The sequence below is a fragment of the Halyomorpha halys genome, unplaced genomic scaffold (assembly GCF_000696795.3).
Source record: "Halyomorpha halys isolate HHAL.00 unplaced genomic scaffold, Hhal_1.1 Scaffold971.1, whole genome shotgun sequence".
NCBI lineage: Eukaryota > Metazoa > Arthropoda > Insecta > Hemiptera > Pentatomidae > Halyomorpha > Halyomorpha halys.
Window position 1 is genome coordinate 95,977 of NW_027108333.1, and position 14,063 is coordinate 110,039.

Here is a 14,063-nt window from a genome sequence, read left to right on the forward strand (position 1 = left end):
TACATTTCATTTGGACATTGTTTCAAGAATAGCTTTTCATACTAATTGATGAGTTTTTACTCTTAACATATAGAGTAAATTACTTTTAATTAATATTTTTCTTAGTAATCTTTGTAGTCCCCTCCCTCAAAAAAAATAAATTCCTAAGGCTGTACACTGTAAATTTCGAAGGAAAACAAAATTTTTGGATTAAAATCATATAAATAAAAATATTAAATTTACTTCAGACAAAATTAATTATGACAATAACAAACTTTTATAAATAGTATTAATAAAATCATAGAAGCTAAATTATCAAAAAATAAAACAAGTATTTAGCATAAATTGAAGATATATAATTCCCGGATATAATTAGAAATCCAATTTTCCAGTTGTTCTATACATTGAGAACAAAATACTCTTTTGTACAAATAAATTATTTTCATTAAAGAAATATACTTGGAATGCAAAAACAATGTTGGGTGCTCGAGATTGTCCTAGAAATAATTTAAGTTATCGAGAAAATCTTTGCGTCATAATAATTATCATGAAAAAATTAAGAGCACTAATGCCCTGAACAAAAGAGATTGCTTGTACTAAATTAAAATGAGTTAATTGCTTTATTCCTGCTAGCAATCCTTTCTGCTATTTTTTCCCACTTTGTTTTGCTCTAAATAAATGCAAACTACAGAGGCTGTTAAATTAATTCAGACATTTCTGGGAACAGGAATTTAGTATTTAATAGAAGTATGCACCATGGCTCCGAAAAGAATGGTTTACGATAAAACTAGACCTAAGGAAAAAATGAATACAGATGTATTTAATAGACATATATGCTCCCAGTGTTAGTAATGTGGGTTAGAAGTAGTCCGAACATATTTAATGATTAAAGACTTGGAGGAAGGAGTATAACGGAAGGGGTAAGCTGTCAGGAAAAGTAAACCATGGACCAGGATGTGGCAGAGGAGTAAGAAAAGAGTATGAGCCAATCACTCACTGTCTCCTGTTTTAGATTACAATGGTGGACATTCCTATTAACTTCCACAAAAACTTTTACTTCGTGGGTGTGGCCTTTTTGGCTTCATTTTAGTTTTGAAGGAGACCAGGGTTATGTCATCCACTGATTAAAGACAACAAATATCAGCAAACAACAGAGATAGTAGGGCACTTAACAAAAGCCAAAGTCAATGTACTGGAGAAGAAAAAGTAATCCAGCAACATTCATACTACTGGGTGTCTCTTGTTTACTCTCAAAACAAATTATTTTTTTCTATGAATGAACTAAAAATTTATTTTTATGATAGTAGGAAAATAATGTTACCATTAAAAGTTGAAAGAAATAATAAAAATAAATTGAAATGGAATAGACTACAGATATAAATAGAACCTGCTTGGGTTAATAAAAGGATCAATAACAAAGGGGAAAAAAGAGTATGGCAATATTTTCTGATTTGTAAAAACTGAATAAAAAAGAAAGATGAATAATATACAACCTCCTAGAAGTCACCTATTCAGGATCATTGATGAACGGTACTAGAAAGCTCAAGGAAGATAGAATATTCATTATTACTTTAAAGATTTTTAAGATTCCATTAGGTCTACTATAACAGAATGAATAACAACTAATTAGGCCAGGAAGTAATTCATATTTCTGTCGCACTGAAAAGAAAAATTATCCATTTAATACTTACAGTTGATAGAACTTAGAATAATGAAAGGACAGAGTTTTGAAAATATTCAAGAAAAATTAATTTTTTAAGCACTGTATTAATCATTTCACCTGTGCAATTATAACAAATATTGCTATAATTTTTATATTAAAATATAAATTGAAAAAAAAAATTATAATAAATAAGGACATGAGAGAAAGAAGATCATGAAACAAAACAAAACTCTTGTTAGATCAAATAATCTGTAATTTAACATGGAACTGAATCCATAATTGATCTTATATATATATTTCTCTCTATTTATAGTTATATATTTATATATATATGTGTGTGTTTAATACTATAGTTTGAATATATATTGGAGAAAGACACTTGGAAGAATGGAGACCTAATTTATTTATAAATATAATATATAGCGAATTGAGGCTAATATTTGAATATAATCAAAAGGCTTAGAATCCAGTTCATTCTTAAATAGTAAAATCACAAAGAATTAAAGCATTGCAATTTATAAAAAAAAGTATTCAAAACTTTCTGCTACAAAAAAGCAATGCATTTAATTCGAACAAATGAATGTGGAATTTAGACAGATCACAAATTTCATATGAAAATAATGCACATAATTGGCATAAGCTACATTTAACATACGTATTTTTAAGAGCCAATTGTATAATAGATTATTTGTGCATGTATCCTTGCAGACAATAAATACTTTTGACATAATTTTCACTTATAATAAATTTATACAAAAACTATAATAACAAAATCAGAATATGGCAATACATAATATTAAGTCTTTCAGACTAAAATAAAATTTCTTTACAATAAATAATTTATAACAAATAACATGAAATGTTTTCATTTACAACAAATTAAATGCAATGCTAATATACATAAACAAAAAAGTCTGAATTCATATGAGATACAACCAATTATTAGTTTCAATAATAATTTAGCAACCCATTTGATTATAAGCGCACAACAAGATATTTAATTTTAGACTTCAGTCTGCCATCTCCTATGCCCAGGTTTCTTCCATCCTCATATCAGGCTATAAATCTAAAAAAACAAAAAAAACAATTAAAATAATGTGTTTTATCTAAAAATATTTTTCTCTACTTTAAATTTAATGAATTGACAATTTTTTTTAGAAAATTTTCCTGCATTAATATATTTTTATAAAAGAAACATAAAATATTTATAGGACAAGTGTATATTTCAGATTATAATAATTTACTTTTGCAACACACAGAGTGATCTAAATAAGAAAACTATCTAAACAACCATCCCTCACCTAACCACTAATTCTTTAACCGAAATAAACTAATCCATGAGCTGAATTAGTTTTGTCTACTCTTGACATTGAGGTTTGCACAAAAACTTATTAAATTACTAATGAGATGTAGATAGTTGACCGTAGATTAATGCTTGAAGAAGTTTGTCAAGGGGTGCGGTCAGCAAAGAACAACATAAAGTTACCAATCTTCCCTCTACGCCACAACCCCTGATGAAGACCTGAAACTCAGGTCGAAACGTCGGCATAAAATACATAAATATGGTTTTGTTTATTTATGTTGTTCTTTGCTGACCGCACCCCCGGACAAACTTCTTCAAGTATTAAATTACTAGTTTTGTTTAATGAATGAAGATCTCCATAAAAAGTTACTAAATAACTATTTTAAATTTGATTAATTTAAATCTGAACGGTTTACAAATGCTACAAGAAAATAAGAGTACTGTTGGGCTGTGTGAATTTTTTTGGCATAAGTTGGCAACACTAAGAAGTAGAGGAGGGTGTTATAAACACAATGAGTACCAGAGACTCATCAGCACCAAACTCACCTCATAGTGTCTGTTTCTGTGAAATTTTTTTAAATTTAAATAGAAATCCTGCCAAGTAGGAAGTGTGCGCTTTCATAAGGTTCCTAATTGGGGAAGAAAAAACTCTGACTGAAGTTCTTGCAAGGATCATAAATGTGTATGGTGAAGGTGCTAAATTGAGGAAACTCATTGTGAAGACAAACGATTCTCTACAGGTAATATAAAGGGATTAAGCCCAAAAAATGTCAATGTTACGTTAAGTATACTGTACATAGTAAGGCTAAGAAAAAAATTCTCTATCGATTGGTTTAAAGAATTTAAGTTGTAAATTAAATTGAATATTATGATAATATCCTGGTTCAAACTGTATTGAACGGATAAGTTGTTATACAGAATTTTTTTAACTTAATTTATATCTCCTGAAAAATCAAGAATATGTGTCCTGATAGAGTATGTAATCCTCTATACTTATTAGTACAAATATTTTTTAAATACAAAAAATTGAGCACTATTACTTTCTGAACGTCGCTTCTATATGGGCCAGAGGAAAATAAAACTACCTGTATTTTAGAGGTAACCTTATCATGGTATGAATAATAAATCAATTGGAAAAAAGAAATTGAATGAAATATGTAAACAATAAGAGCTACTTATCAGAGTAAAAATAGAAGATAAATCTCTGACTTATTTTTTAAGGACAATTATATATCCTCTGTCGGTTTCTGGCCATAGCCTACAAGGAAGATAAATAAGAGCCATAAGGGAAACAGACGAGAAACGTCCATTTTACTTTTAATTCAAATAACTATTGAAATAATGCTATTTGTTTTTAAAATAAGAGACTATTGCAAACATTAGGGCAAGTATCAATTTTTTTTCTAGTTCTTCCACCAACCTGTGCAACTGAAATAGTGGAAAACTAATTTTAATTCCAGAATTAAAAAAGTTAAGGAAAGTATATAGGAAAAAAAGATGACTATTATGAATACAATTTTTTATTTTTATTTTGTAAAGTATTAATCAAATAACCTTTGCTCTGAAAACAGATATTTCATTAGAAACAACACAAACGCTAATGAGACATGAAACTTATAATAATATAAATAAAAAAAAGAAGCTTACAATGAAAAGATTTAAATTACATTACTTACTATCCAACGTTTGTCTTATAGTAGAAAATCCTGGAGGGGGATTGCTTGTGTATAAATCACAGTGTTGTGCAGATGTAACTATTGCTGGATCCAATAATGGCCAATCCCACGCTACCAATTCATAAATAAAAATTAATACTTTTTGGATAACTTATGAAATAAAAAAAAAAAAACTTATAACTAGAGTTTTGTAAACCATCAGATTTGAGATTTAGAAGATTGGCAAGGGAATAAATTGAACATATATATACAAGGTCAGGTCGAAAAGCTTAACACATTTTTAATCAATTTCTGAGTACATGAAATAAACAAAAAATCAATTATATATACAATAGTTGACCGTATAATTTAAAATATGAAGAAGATGGTCAGGGTTGGGGCCAAAAAAGAACAAAATAGTTTTCGACTATTCATTATCCGAACTTTAAACCCACTTTGTAGAGCTTCATCAGGGCTGTTTAAAATAGTTGAGAACTATTCATTATCCGAACTTTAGCTCCACTTTGTAGAGCTTCATCAGGGCTGTTTAAAATAGTTGAGAACTATTCATTATCCGAACTTTAGCCCCACTTTGTAGAGCTTCATCAGGGCTGTTTAAAATAGTTGAGAACTATTTTGTTCTTTTTTGACCGCAACTCTGACCATCTTCTTCATATTTTAAAAATCAATTTTATTCAAAATTTTATTGGAGGTGGGAAGTATTAGATAACCATATGTATACATCTTGGGAGTAAGTAGTAAAACTGAAGGTGTAGTAAAATGTTACATACTAACACGAGGAAGGTAAACATTTAAAAAAATAAAGAACCAAGACTAAACATACATTAAGTATCAATGGAGATAATACAAACAGTTGATGAAATAGTTACCTGAATGTTCACTTTCAATAACAAGAAAATTCATCACAATGAGTTAATAGTTGAACGAGAATTATATATAAGAGAAGATGATTGGAGGTATGGGAAAGAACACAAATAAGAAAAAACTTATATATTAACGCCAACGTTTCGATCAGAATTCTAGGCCTTAGTCAGAGTTAAGAACAAAAACAATAAAACAACCAAAATGATTAAGTGGAATTATAGAGAAACAAGAAACATAAATTATGTAATCTTCTTATGTTTCTTGTTTTTCTGTAATTCCATTTAATCATTATGGTTATTATCTCGGTTTTTTTTATCCTGAAATGTTAGCACTAATATATAAGTCTTTAGTTATTTGTGTTCTTTACTGACAGCACCCACAATCATCTTCTCATAATCAAGAAAAATCATCTGAGACATACAATAGTCGATGCACAATCAAGTAAATAAGTTGTAAAGAATTTAGTACTGCCTCTTAAGTATCAGAATAACCATGTAATTCAGTCATAGCAACGATTACTACAGTAGGGTTTTCAATTTAGTACACTATTGGCACTTAAAGGTAATAAAAATCTACAAAAATGATAAAGACAATAATGGATCTTACTATCCCTAATGAACTTATTAAAGATGTACATTTTAAAACAGACCAAATGTGGTGCAAGCTTTAGTGATAATATCTATGTTTCTATCAGCAACACTACCCTTTTGTGGATGGTGCATTTATTTTTTAAAAAATTCTCATAAAACCTTAACCTCATTTCTCATAAAACCTCATTACCAGTAAGAAACTTAAATAAGGCGGTTGGAAACTAAATTATTTAAAAAATTTAATTAATACTGAATTGTATTAAATAACCAATCAAAATGTACTAATATATCTGATTCATGATTTAATGTTAATTTGGAAAATGATTACACTGGAAACTAATTTATAATAAAGACATATTAGGCTAAATAAAATATTAACTGTCTTCAGTAATTCTCATGACAGTATATAAATAACAAAATTTTATATTAATTAAAAATTTACCAGGGGGTTGAGGTGTGTGTTGTGGAAAGGCAACTGTCGGGTGAAGAAACGGTAATATCTTACTTCCTAAAACAAGAAATTACATATTAAATAATATGAGTTAATTTAAATTATTTTCTGACTACAGTAATTATAACAGCACAATAAAAAATAATAAATACTTTTTGAAAGAGATTCATGGGTAGCTTAAAAAAAAATTACTTCATTATAATATTTACAGGTTAAGTTAGATATACCAGGAAGTTTAGTCTGCTTTAAAACGAAGATGATTCATTCATGCTAGTATCAAGTAAGACACGATCATATACTCATGGCTACTAATAAAGATGATTCGCACCACTGTATTTTGTACAAATTCTAATAAGGAAGAAATGCTACAGAAGTGTGTAGAAATTTATTAAAAGTATTTGACGAATGTACAATTTCTGATAGAATATGCTAAAGATGGTTTGAAAAATTTGAAATGGGTGATTATGAACTTCCCAATAAGCCACAATCTGGGCGATCATTTTTGATTGACGATGATACTGTCAAGTTGGAATAAAACCTTTTTTGTCATCGTAAACAATGATTAGGGTGAAAATACTCAAGATGGGAGCCACATGACTTTATTGAGAAGAATGATCAAGTCATTGTATACACACACCTGCTTGCAAGGAACAAAATCGAACTATTCTTGGACTGGATGAAAAGTGGATTACCTACTAAAATATAAGAAAAAGGGCATTTGTGAACCAGGAAAACCAGCTCTCTCCAACTTTAAACTCATGTTAAACCTGAGTAAGAGAATGCTGTGTCTATGGTGGGACATTTCATTATGAGCAGTTAAAGCTGAATGAAAAACTATACAAAAAGATACTCTCAGCAATTGGATAATTTAAAAATAGCAATCCAAGAATACAGGCTAGTGATATTTAATAGGAAGGATATCATACTGCCTCATAATAATGCTTTTGGGAGTAGTCAGAAACTCACAAAGATGGGAAATTTTGTCACTTCCACTAATACTCTCTAGACCTAACACTTTCCGATGTAGAGATGTCACTTGCTTCTGTCCTTATTAAGGACTTTAAAGAGTTATTTATGGACCATTAATACTTTGAGAAATGCTCCATATTGCTACACAATGTTTTATTATTAATATATTAATTTTTAAAGATTAACATTCAGGTAAAGGTCTGAAAAAGGTTATATTTTGAAGAAACAAACTTATTTATTTATTTATTTTTTTTTAGATGCGTAATGATTCCATGAAGGAATAACAATAGCAGAGACATGGACATTTAAAACCTCTAATTAGCCACTATTTGGGGATAAAAAAATACCGGATAACTATGATGTGAGTCATGAGTCATTCTGGAGTCACTTGTGACTCCATGTCCATTAAAAATGTGACTCCTTAAAAAAAAAAAATTGTAGTATTAGAGAAAAGCCAAGAATGGCGTATGGCACAGTAATTTATCTATAGTCTTGGTTAATTACAAAGGTTTATTGAGAACATTAAACTAATTAAATATTATTGAGGAAATTAAACTAATCATAATCTACAGTTTCAGTAAAAAACAAAAAGTAGTTAGTAGTGCTTCAAGAAATGAGCTGGGGAAGCTGTTGACATATCTGGAGATTTATTTAATCCCAAGATATTTTTTTTGCCAATAAACCAAAGCATATAAGAGTAATATCGTCATACATCATTAGGTTATAATACTTCCTTGTTAGGTCGAGTATTATCAATAGGTGATAATACTTGCTTGTTAACAATGGTTTCCATTGAGAAGATTATGAACTTGTAGTGTTGTCTTAAGTCAGATAACACAATCATCTAATATGTGTAATTCAGGATGGCCAGATAGCCCAATCAAGCTTTCACAGTATGTTACAAGAGGAAAAAGCTTATTATGTCCAGTGGGAAAAGACCGTTCCCCCTTCTTCCCCTCAGTACATCAACCTCTGTATTACGTAATGTGTATCATCATATTCTTATTTAAATACAAATAGTTATTGAATTAACTTGTCATGAATGGCAAAGAGACCATTTAAAGATATGAACTACTTCTCACTATATTTACCTGTACGTGGAATACCAAGGCCAAACGCATTCATATGGTTGGGTGTCGATGTGAAGCCTGGTGGTGGGGGTCGGGAATGAGGCACAGTTGTTCCAATTCGCAAACCTTCCAGCAGTTTTGTACAATTGTTCAACCTATACAAATAAAATACAGTTACAAATAGTAAGTCAAAACATATAAAGAACAAGAATTAACAGCTAGCTATAAACTAATTAGGCATACTAAACCTTTAAATCATAAGCACATTTTGACTTTCTTTCTGTGATTTATAAGTTTCTTACTCACAAGCTAATTTACACTTTTTAATGTCTTGAGGTCTTATCCCTACCATCAAAATACAATTTTTTTGCAGTTCACCACAGTTATTAAGGTTATTCAATCAATAATTAATTAGTATTGGTTTTTCCTAGAATATTAAAATAATAAATAACACAATTATTTTATGAGTATTTTAAATATTAACTCTATCTTACAATTGTCAATTAGATTAAAAATATTAAAACTTGGGTGGGTATAGGAGGATCAGTAATCCTAGAATTGTCCCATAGAACCTGTTTTTTTTTTTAAGTTTATTATAATTCTTCTCATTACCTTCTACATATATGGTTAATTAGAGTGTCAAATGTTTATTATTCCAAACCACTCTCTTCCAACTCTTAACTTCACATTCCTTGCCATAATCAAAATATTTCTACTACTTAAAAAATACTTTTATCTATTTCTTATATTTCAAGTTTCTTAATAACACTTCTACAGTGGATATTAAGTTCTAAACATTTTTATATTTTTCATATAGTACATCACTTTTAAGGTTTTTGTATTTTTAACATAATCCAAGTAATAAGTTCTCTTAGTCTAGAATCTCAAATTTTTAAAATCAAATTTATGACCTAGTTTATAGTTTAGACGTGTTGCGCTACTTTGTGCTCTTGCATTTTTACTTTTTACAATTACTGTGAGCTGCGCCAAGTTTTCTGTTTTTTTTTTCTAATGTTTGACTATAAAGTTCACTATTTTATATTTTGCTTACCTACCTGGTCTTTTGTGTTTGTTATGACTCTATAATTTTTGGTTTTAGTTAATTATAATTTTATGATTATAATTAACTAAATGTTTTGGTTATCTCAAAATATTAGTAACTTAATTAGTCACCCATATAGATTATTAACAAACATAAAATATAGTTTATAAACATTGACACTAATAAATAACTTTTTAAACTTATTTGTTTTATTCACTGACTGCACCACCGCCACCACCACTGCACCATCTTCTCATAAAATATGTAATTTGACACAAAAAAAAAAAAAGAAAAAGAAAAAAAAGAGGAGACATATTCTCAAACATCATCAATGTGAAATTAATAATTTTAAGAGGGATAGCTTGAAATAATAAAAATAGAACTAATTAATAAATATGTAGGAAATAAATAGAAGAATGACTATAAACTTAAAAAAAAACAGTATCAAAGGACAAAAACGAACAGCTCAGTAAGTCAAAAAGTAAAGATAGACATATATTAACTAATGTTTTAACACTATATTGTTAATCTAATTGATGAAATAGTACTGATAGATAATGACAAATTGGAGTGAAAAATATGAAAAACAAAAATACTAAAGCAAAGTATTATTATTGTACTACAAATTGATTTTAATATCATCATGGGAAAGATTGCAAGATGTTAATTTAATATTAATAATTGCGAAATACAGCAGAAAAATTGAATCCAGGAATGCATTTTTAGCATCATGGGGGTACGATCCCAAAATACTAAATCATGTAAATTGACATGTAAGAAACTAATGAATTGTCTGGAGGAATTAAATTTGCTAATAATTTATAGAATTTCTTCAAAGGAAAATGTAATTTAAAGTTTTTTCTTAATATTTTCTCACAGCTACTTGAAAAAAGTAAAAATAATTATTCAGATTCTGACATTATCACAAAACTACTGGCCAATTAATTAATGAAGATAATAAAACTGAAAACTTTTATATAAAAAACATATCAGCTCTTAAGTTTGGTAGCATGAAGCCAACATGGGTACATCTAGGAATCTCCTGAATAGATATAAAACAATAAATGTTCCCATAGATCCCATGAGTATTACTCCAACATCTATAATGGAAGTTAAGCTTAGACTGGAGATTGAAGCACAAGCCTAAAATATTATGTATAAGATAAGAACAAGAACCAACAAACAAGAAACCAAATCCCAAATCCTGATGCTAACTAGCAGGCCATGGGAAAATTACTCAGCAGATTGAGGAGGACAGGGAATTTAGAGACACTAAACTTAATATTAAAATATACAAGGCAAAGACCAAATAACATCATTAATTACTATACGGATGGCCTTATTACAAAAGGGAATATCTATTTCTGAAGGGAATTGTACTTCAGTATTTTAATCAAAAATACTTGCTATTAGTTATTGCACCAGCACTCTATTAGAGGAAAGGGCTGGCTGGTAAAGATATAACAATCTACACACACAGCCAGGCAGCAATAAGGGCCTCAACAAACACTTGATCAAGTGTTTTTGATCACTGAAATGCAATACTGAACAAACCCTCATGTGACAATAAAGTTAGCATTGAATAGGCACAAGAACATTGTACCATACCAGGAAATGAGAATCCTTACATAATAGCCAGAAATGGTTCTAAAAACACTCACATAACTCTGGAGCCCAAGTGAGGTATAAGCCTTAGTTACGCACAGTAGAATAAAGACAACTTACAGCTTCAAAGTTAAACTATATTGGATAAATAAAAGATAACTACACTTTAAGCTGTTCCTAAATAGACCCTGTGACAACCGAAGTAAAACTTCAATTGGACAAGGTCACTCTGAGGAAAATCAGAGTGATCTACAATGGGTACTATAAAAGTTAATAAATATACATTCAACCTAAAAATTACAGAATCACTTATAAACAGATTCTGTAGCACTGAGGATGAAATGACATATCACATTGTCTGTTGGTGTGACTGATTTGTAGGTTTGAGGTTCACACTATTTGACATGGACTGCAAAACAGTGCAAATTTATCAATCTATTAAGCTTAAGTATGTTCATAGAATCTTCTAATCAAAAGCTGTAAGTTGCTCATTACAATTAGGATGATGGTGCACGATAAGTTTCACTGTCCATAAAGTCATAAATTAGAAAAAAAAAGAAAGGAAAAATTAAACATAGATATTTTAAATTACCTATTGTTGTGATGCATTCGAAGCTTAGGCTGATACCCATGCTGTTCTTCTTTTTCTATCATTTCTTCTAATGCTTTCTGTGTTTCATGAAACGGATCAAACCCAAGATCGTCATCTCTAACACAATGCTAGACAAATAATATTAAGTAAATTAATAAGTATTAAAAAAAAATAATAACAAAATTAAGTTATTTAAAAAATATGAATGGGCTTAGGATAGTCGAGCTCCTCAATGTAATCAAAAGTAATCCCTATTATACTGCCCTAATCAGGAAGAACAAAGTATCTAACTAATCGAAAAAGTAACAAGTTATTGCATTTGTAATAAGTTAACAATTTAATAGGCATAAAATATACTACATTAATAATATTGAATTCACTGTTTTATAACTAATTTAAACTAAAGAATTGTTTTGTAATTTGTTTGTGTATTTTTAATCCCAGTGATGTTCGAATCCCACAAATGACTTTCGTAAGATACTGGGTTCTTGAAACACGGGGCAATATATCTATATCATTGTATTATCACTATTCCTATACCAAACCATATATTTTGTTTAATATCTATTCTGTAAATAATTTTTTACCATGTTCCATCAACAATATAATTTACTTCAATAGTTTATGTCTATTTATCGAACAGTTCCAAATAATCAGCATAGCCAAGGATACATAACTCCTTGATTTAAACCTTCTTTATAACCTTAGAAATAATAAAAGCTTAGCGAACCTTAAATATTGTCAAAATCAGATAGAATGCTTTGAGTATGTAAAGAAAATTTAAATCCCCCCTTTCTACTTTTCAGGTATGTCAGTAAAACATTATGACCTTTTTACTGAACTTGAAAAAGTTTTTAGAACCACTGTTCTAACATAATAAAGAATATAAGAAAAATGCAACTAAAATATTTAATAGAAATAAAGCTTACATGGTCTTCATTGTGGCCTTTACTATATCCATTGAATGTGTGTTGCCAATTTTCAGATGAGGTTGGATTTGGTATTACATCAGGCGGTTGAGTTGTTAAACCATTTAAATGCCAATTGGTAACTAAAACAGAATTCAAATCAAATGTATATTACGAACATATAATAAATGAATTAAGACTCATTAGTACAAAATTAAAATAACTATTTTCAATTGATTATGGTAGGTTCATGACATCATTACTATCCAAAATATAAGTTATTACATAAAAGCTTTTAAAGTACAAAAACATACATACAGCTTCTAAATACATTGACAGGAATATGTACCATTAATGAAGGCAAGTATTACTAATGTATGGAATATTATTAATTTTCTTCCTCTCAAATCAATTTCCACTTTCATATTATTCGACATTATCATTTCCAATTTTAAAATGAAATGACAAATGTAATGTTGAGTATTATAATGTTTAATACACCTAACAATGATAACTGGTTATTCATTTCAAATAAAAAATATTCTGGATCTTTATTTTTTTTTATTCTGCATTTAAGCCCTGCCCTATTTATTATCTACTGGATAAGGACAAGGCCTAGCTGATATCAAAGATCACTTGATCGGACATTTAATTTGATCAAAATTAAGAGCCATTTAAAAAAAATCGATTTTATTAAATGGAACTTCCGGTTGGTAGACTAGAAACAGCTGATATAACATCATCACAGGGATACATATGCCCTAAATATGTATTTTCAGTTTCATACTGAGTTAGGCTTGGTTATTTCGACGCAAGGTACCTCAAAACGTGTATTTCCGTTGAACCTCGAATTCAAAATTAAGCACGATTATATTACTTTCCTTATTAAACATTTCATTAACCGGTAAGTTCGATCCCTTAATAGTTTTTGAGAAAATGGCAAAATAGGTTATATAGAATGATACTTCCGGTATGTCGGTTAAGGCGAAAAAGTCTTTACATTATGCCAAGCATATAGAAAACGAAGTTTTTGTTTCATACATCATAACTTTTTGAAGCAAGATTGTCCACATACATAACGCATTTTGTAAGAATTGTTTACTAAGACGCAGTAGACCTTGAAATTTATATTTCTGCTAAAAACTTAAGATTCGAAATTATTCACGATCTCAATATTTCATCTAATCATACACTGTTTTAGCTTTTAAACATTTCATAAAGTAATTATTACGTAATGAAATGTTACATTTTTGGATCAAAATAAGCTAATTTAATAGTTATATCCAAAACAATACATTGGTTGATCCACTGAGATTTTTGCATTCTATAATCTTGAAACTGAAGACCACAG

The 14,063-nt window shown here is 29.0% G+C and overlaps 1 protein-coding gene across 2 annotated transcripts in view; it reads right to left on the reverse strand.

Annotated features, from left to right (window-relative positions):
• Positions 1 to 1,726: 1,726 nt before the first annotated feature.
• Positions 1,727 to 14,063, reverse strand: part of Cnot4 (CCR4-NOT transcription complex subunit 4) — a 37,191-nt gene continuing 24,854 nt past the window's right edge. For both annotated transcript variants that reach the window (XM_014431415.2, XM_014431416.3), the window contains exons 10-15: positions 12,734 to 12,855; positions 11,805 to 11,932; positions 8,587 to 8,720; positions 6,518 to 6,583; positions 4,622 to 4,732; positions 1,727 to 2,708 (exon numbers count right to left, since the gene is read on the reverse strand). In XM_014431415.2, coding sequence (XP_014286901.1) covers positions 2,701 to 2,708; positions 4,622 to 4,732; positions 6,518 to 6,583; positions 8,587 to 8,720; positions 11,805 to 11,932; positions 12,734 to 12,855 — 569 coding nt within the window. In that variant the 3' untranslated portion in view covers positions 1,727 to 2,700. The remainder of the gene's footprint in view (positions 2,709 to 4,621; positions 4,733 to 6,517; positions 6,584 to 8,586; positions 8,721 to 11,804; positions 11,933 to 12,733; positions 12,856 to 14,063) is intronic.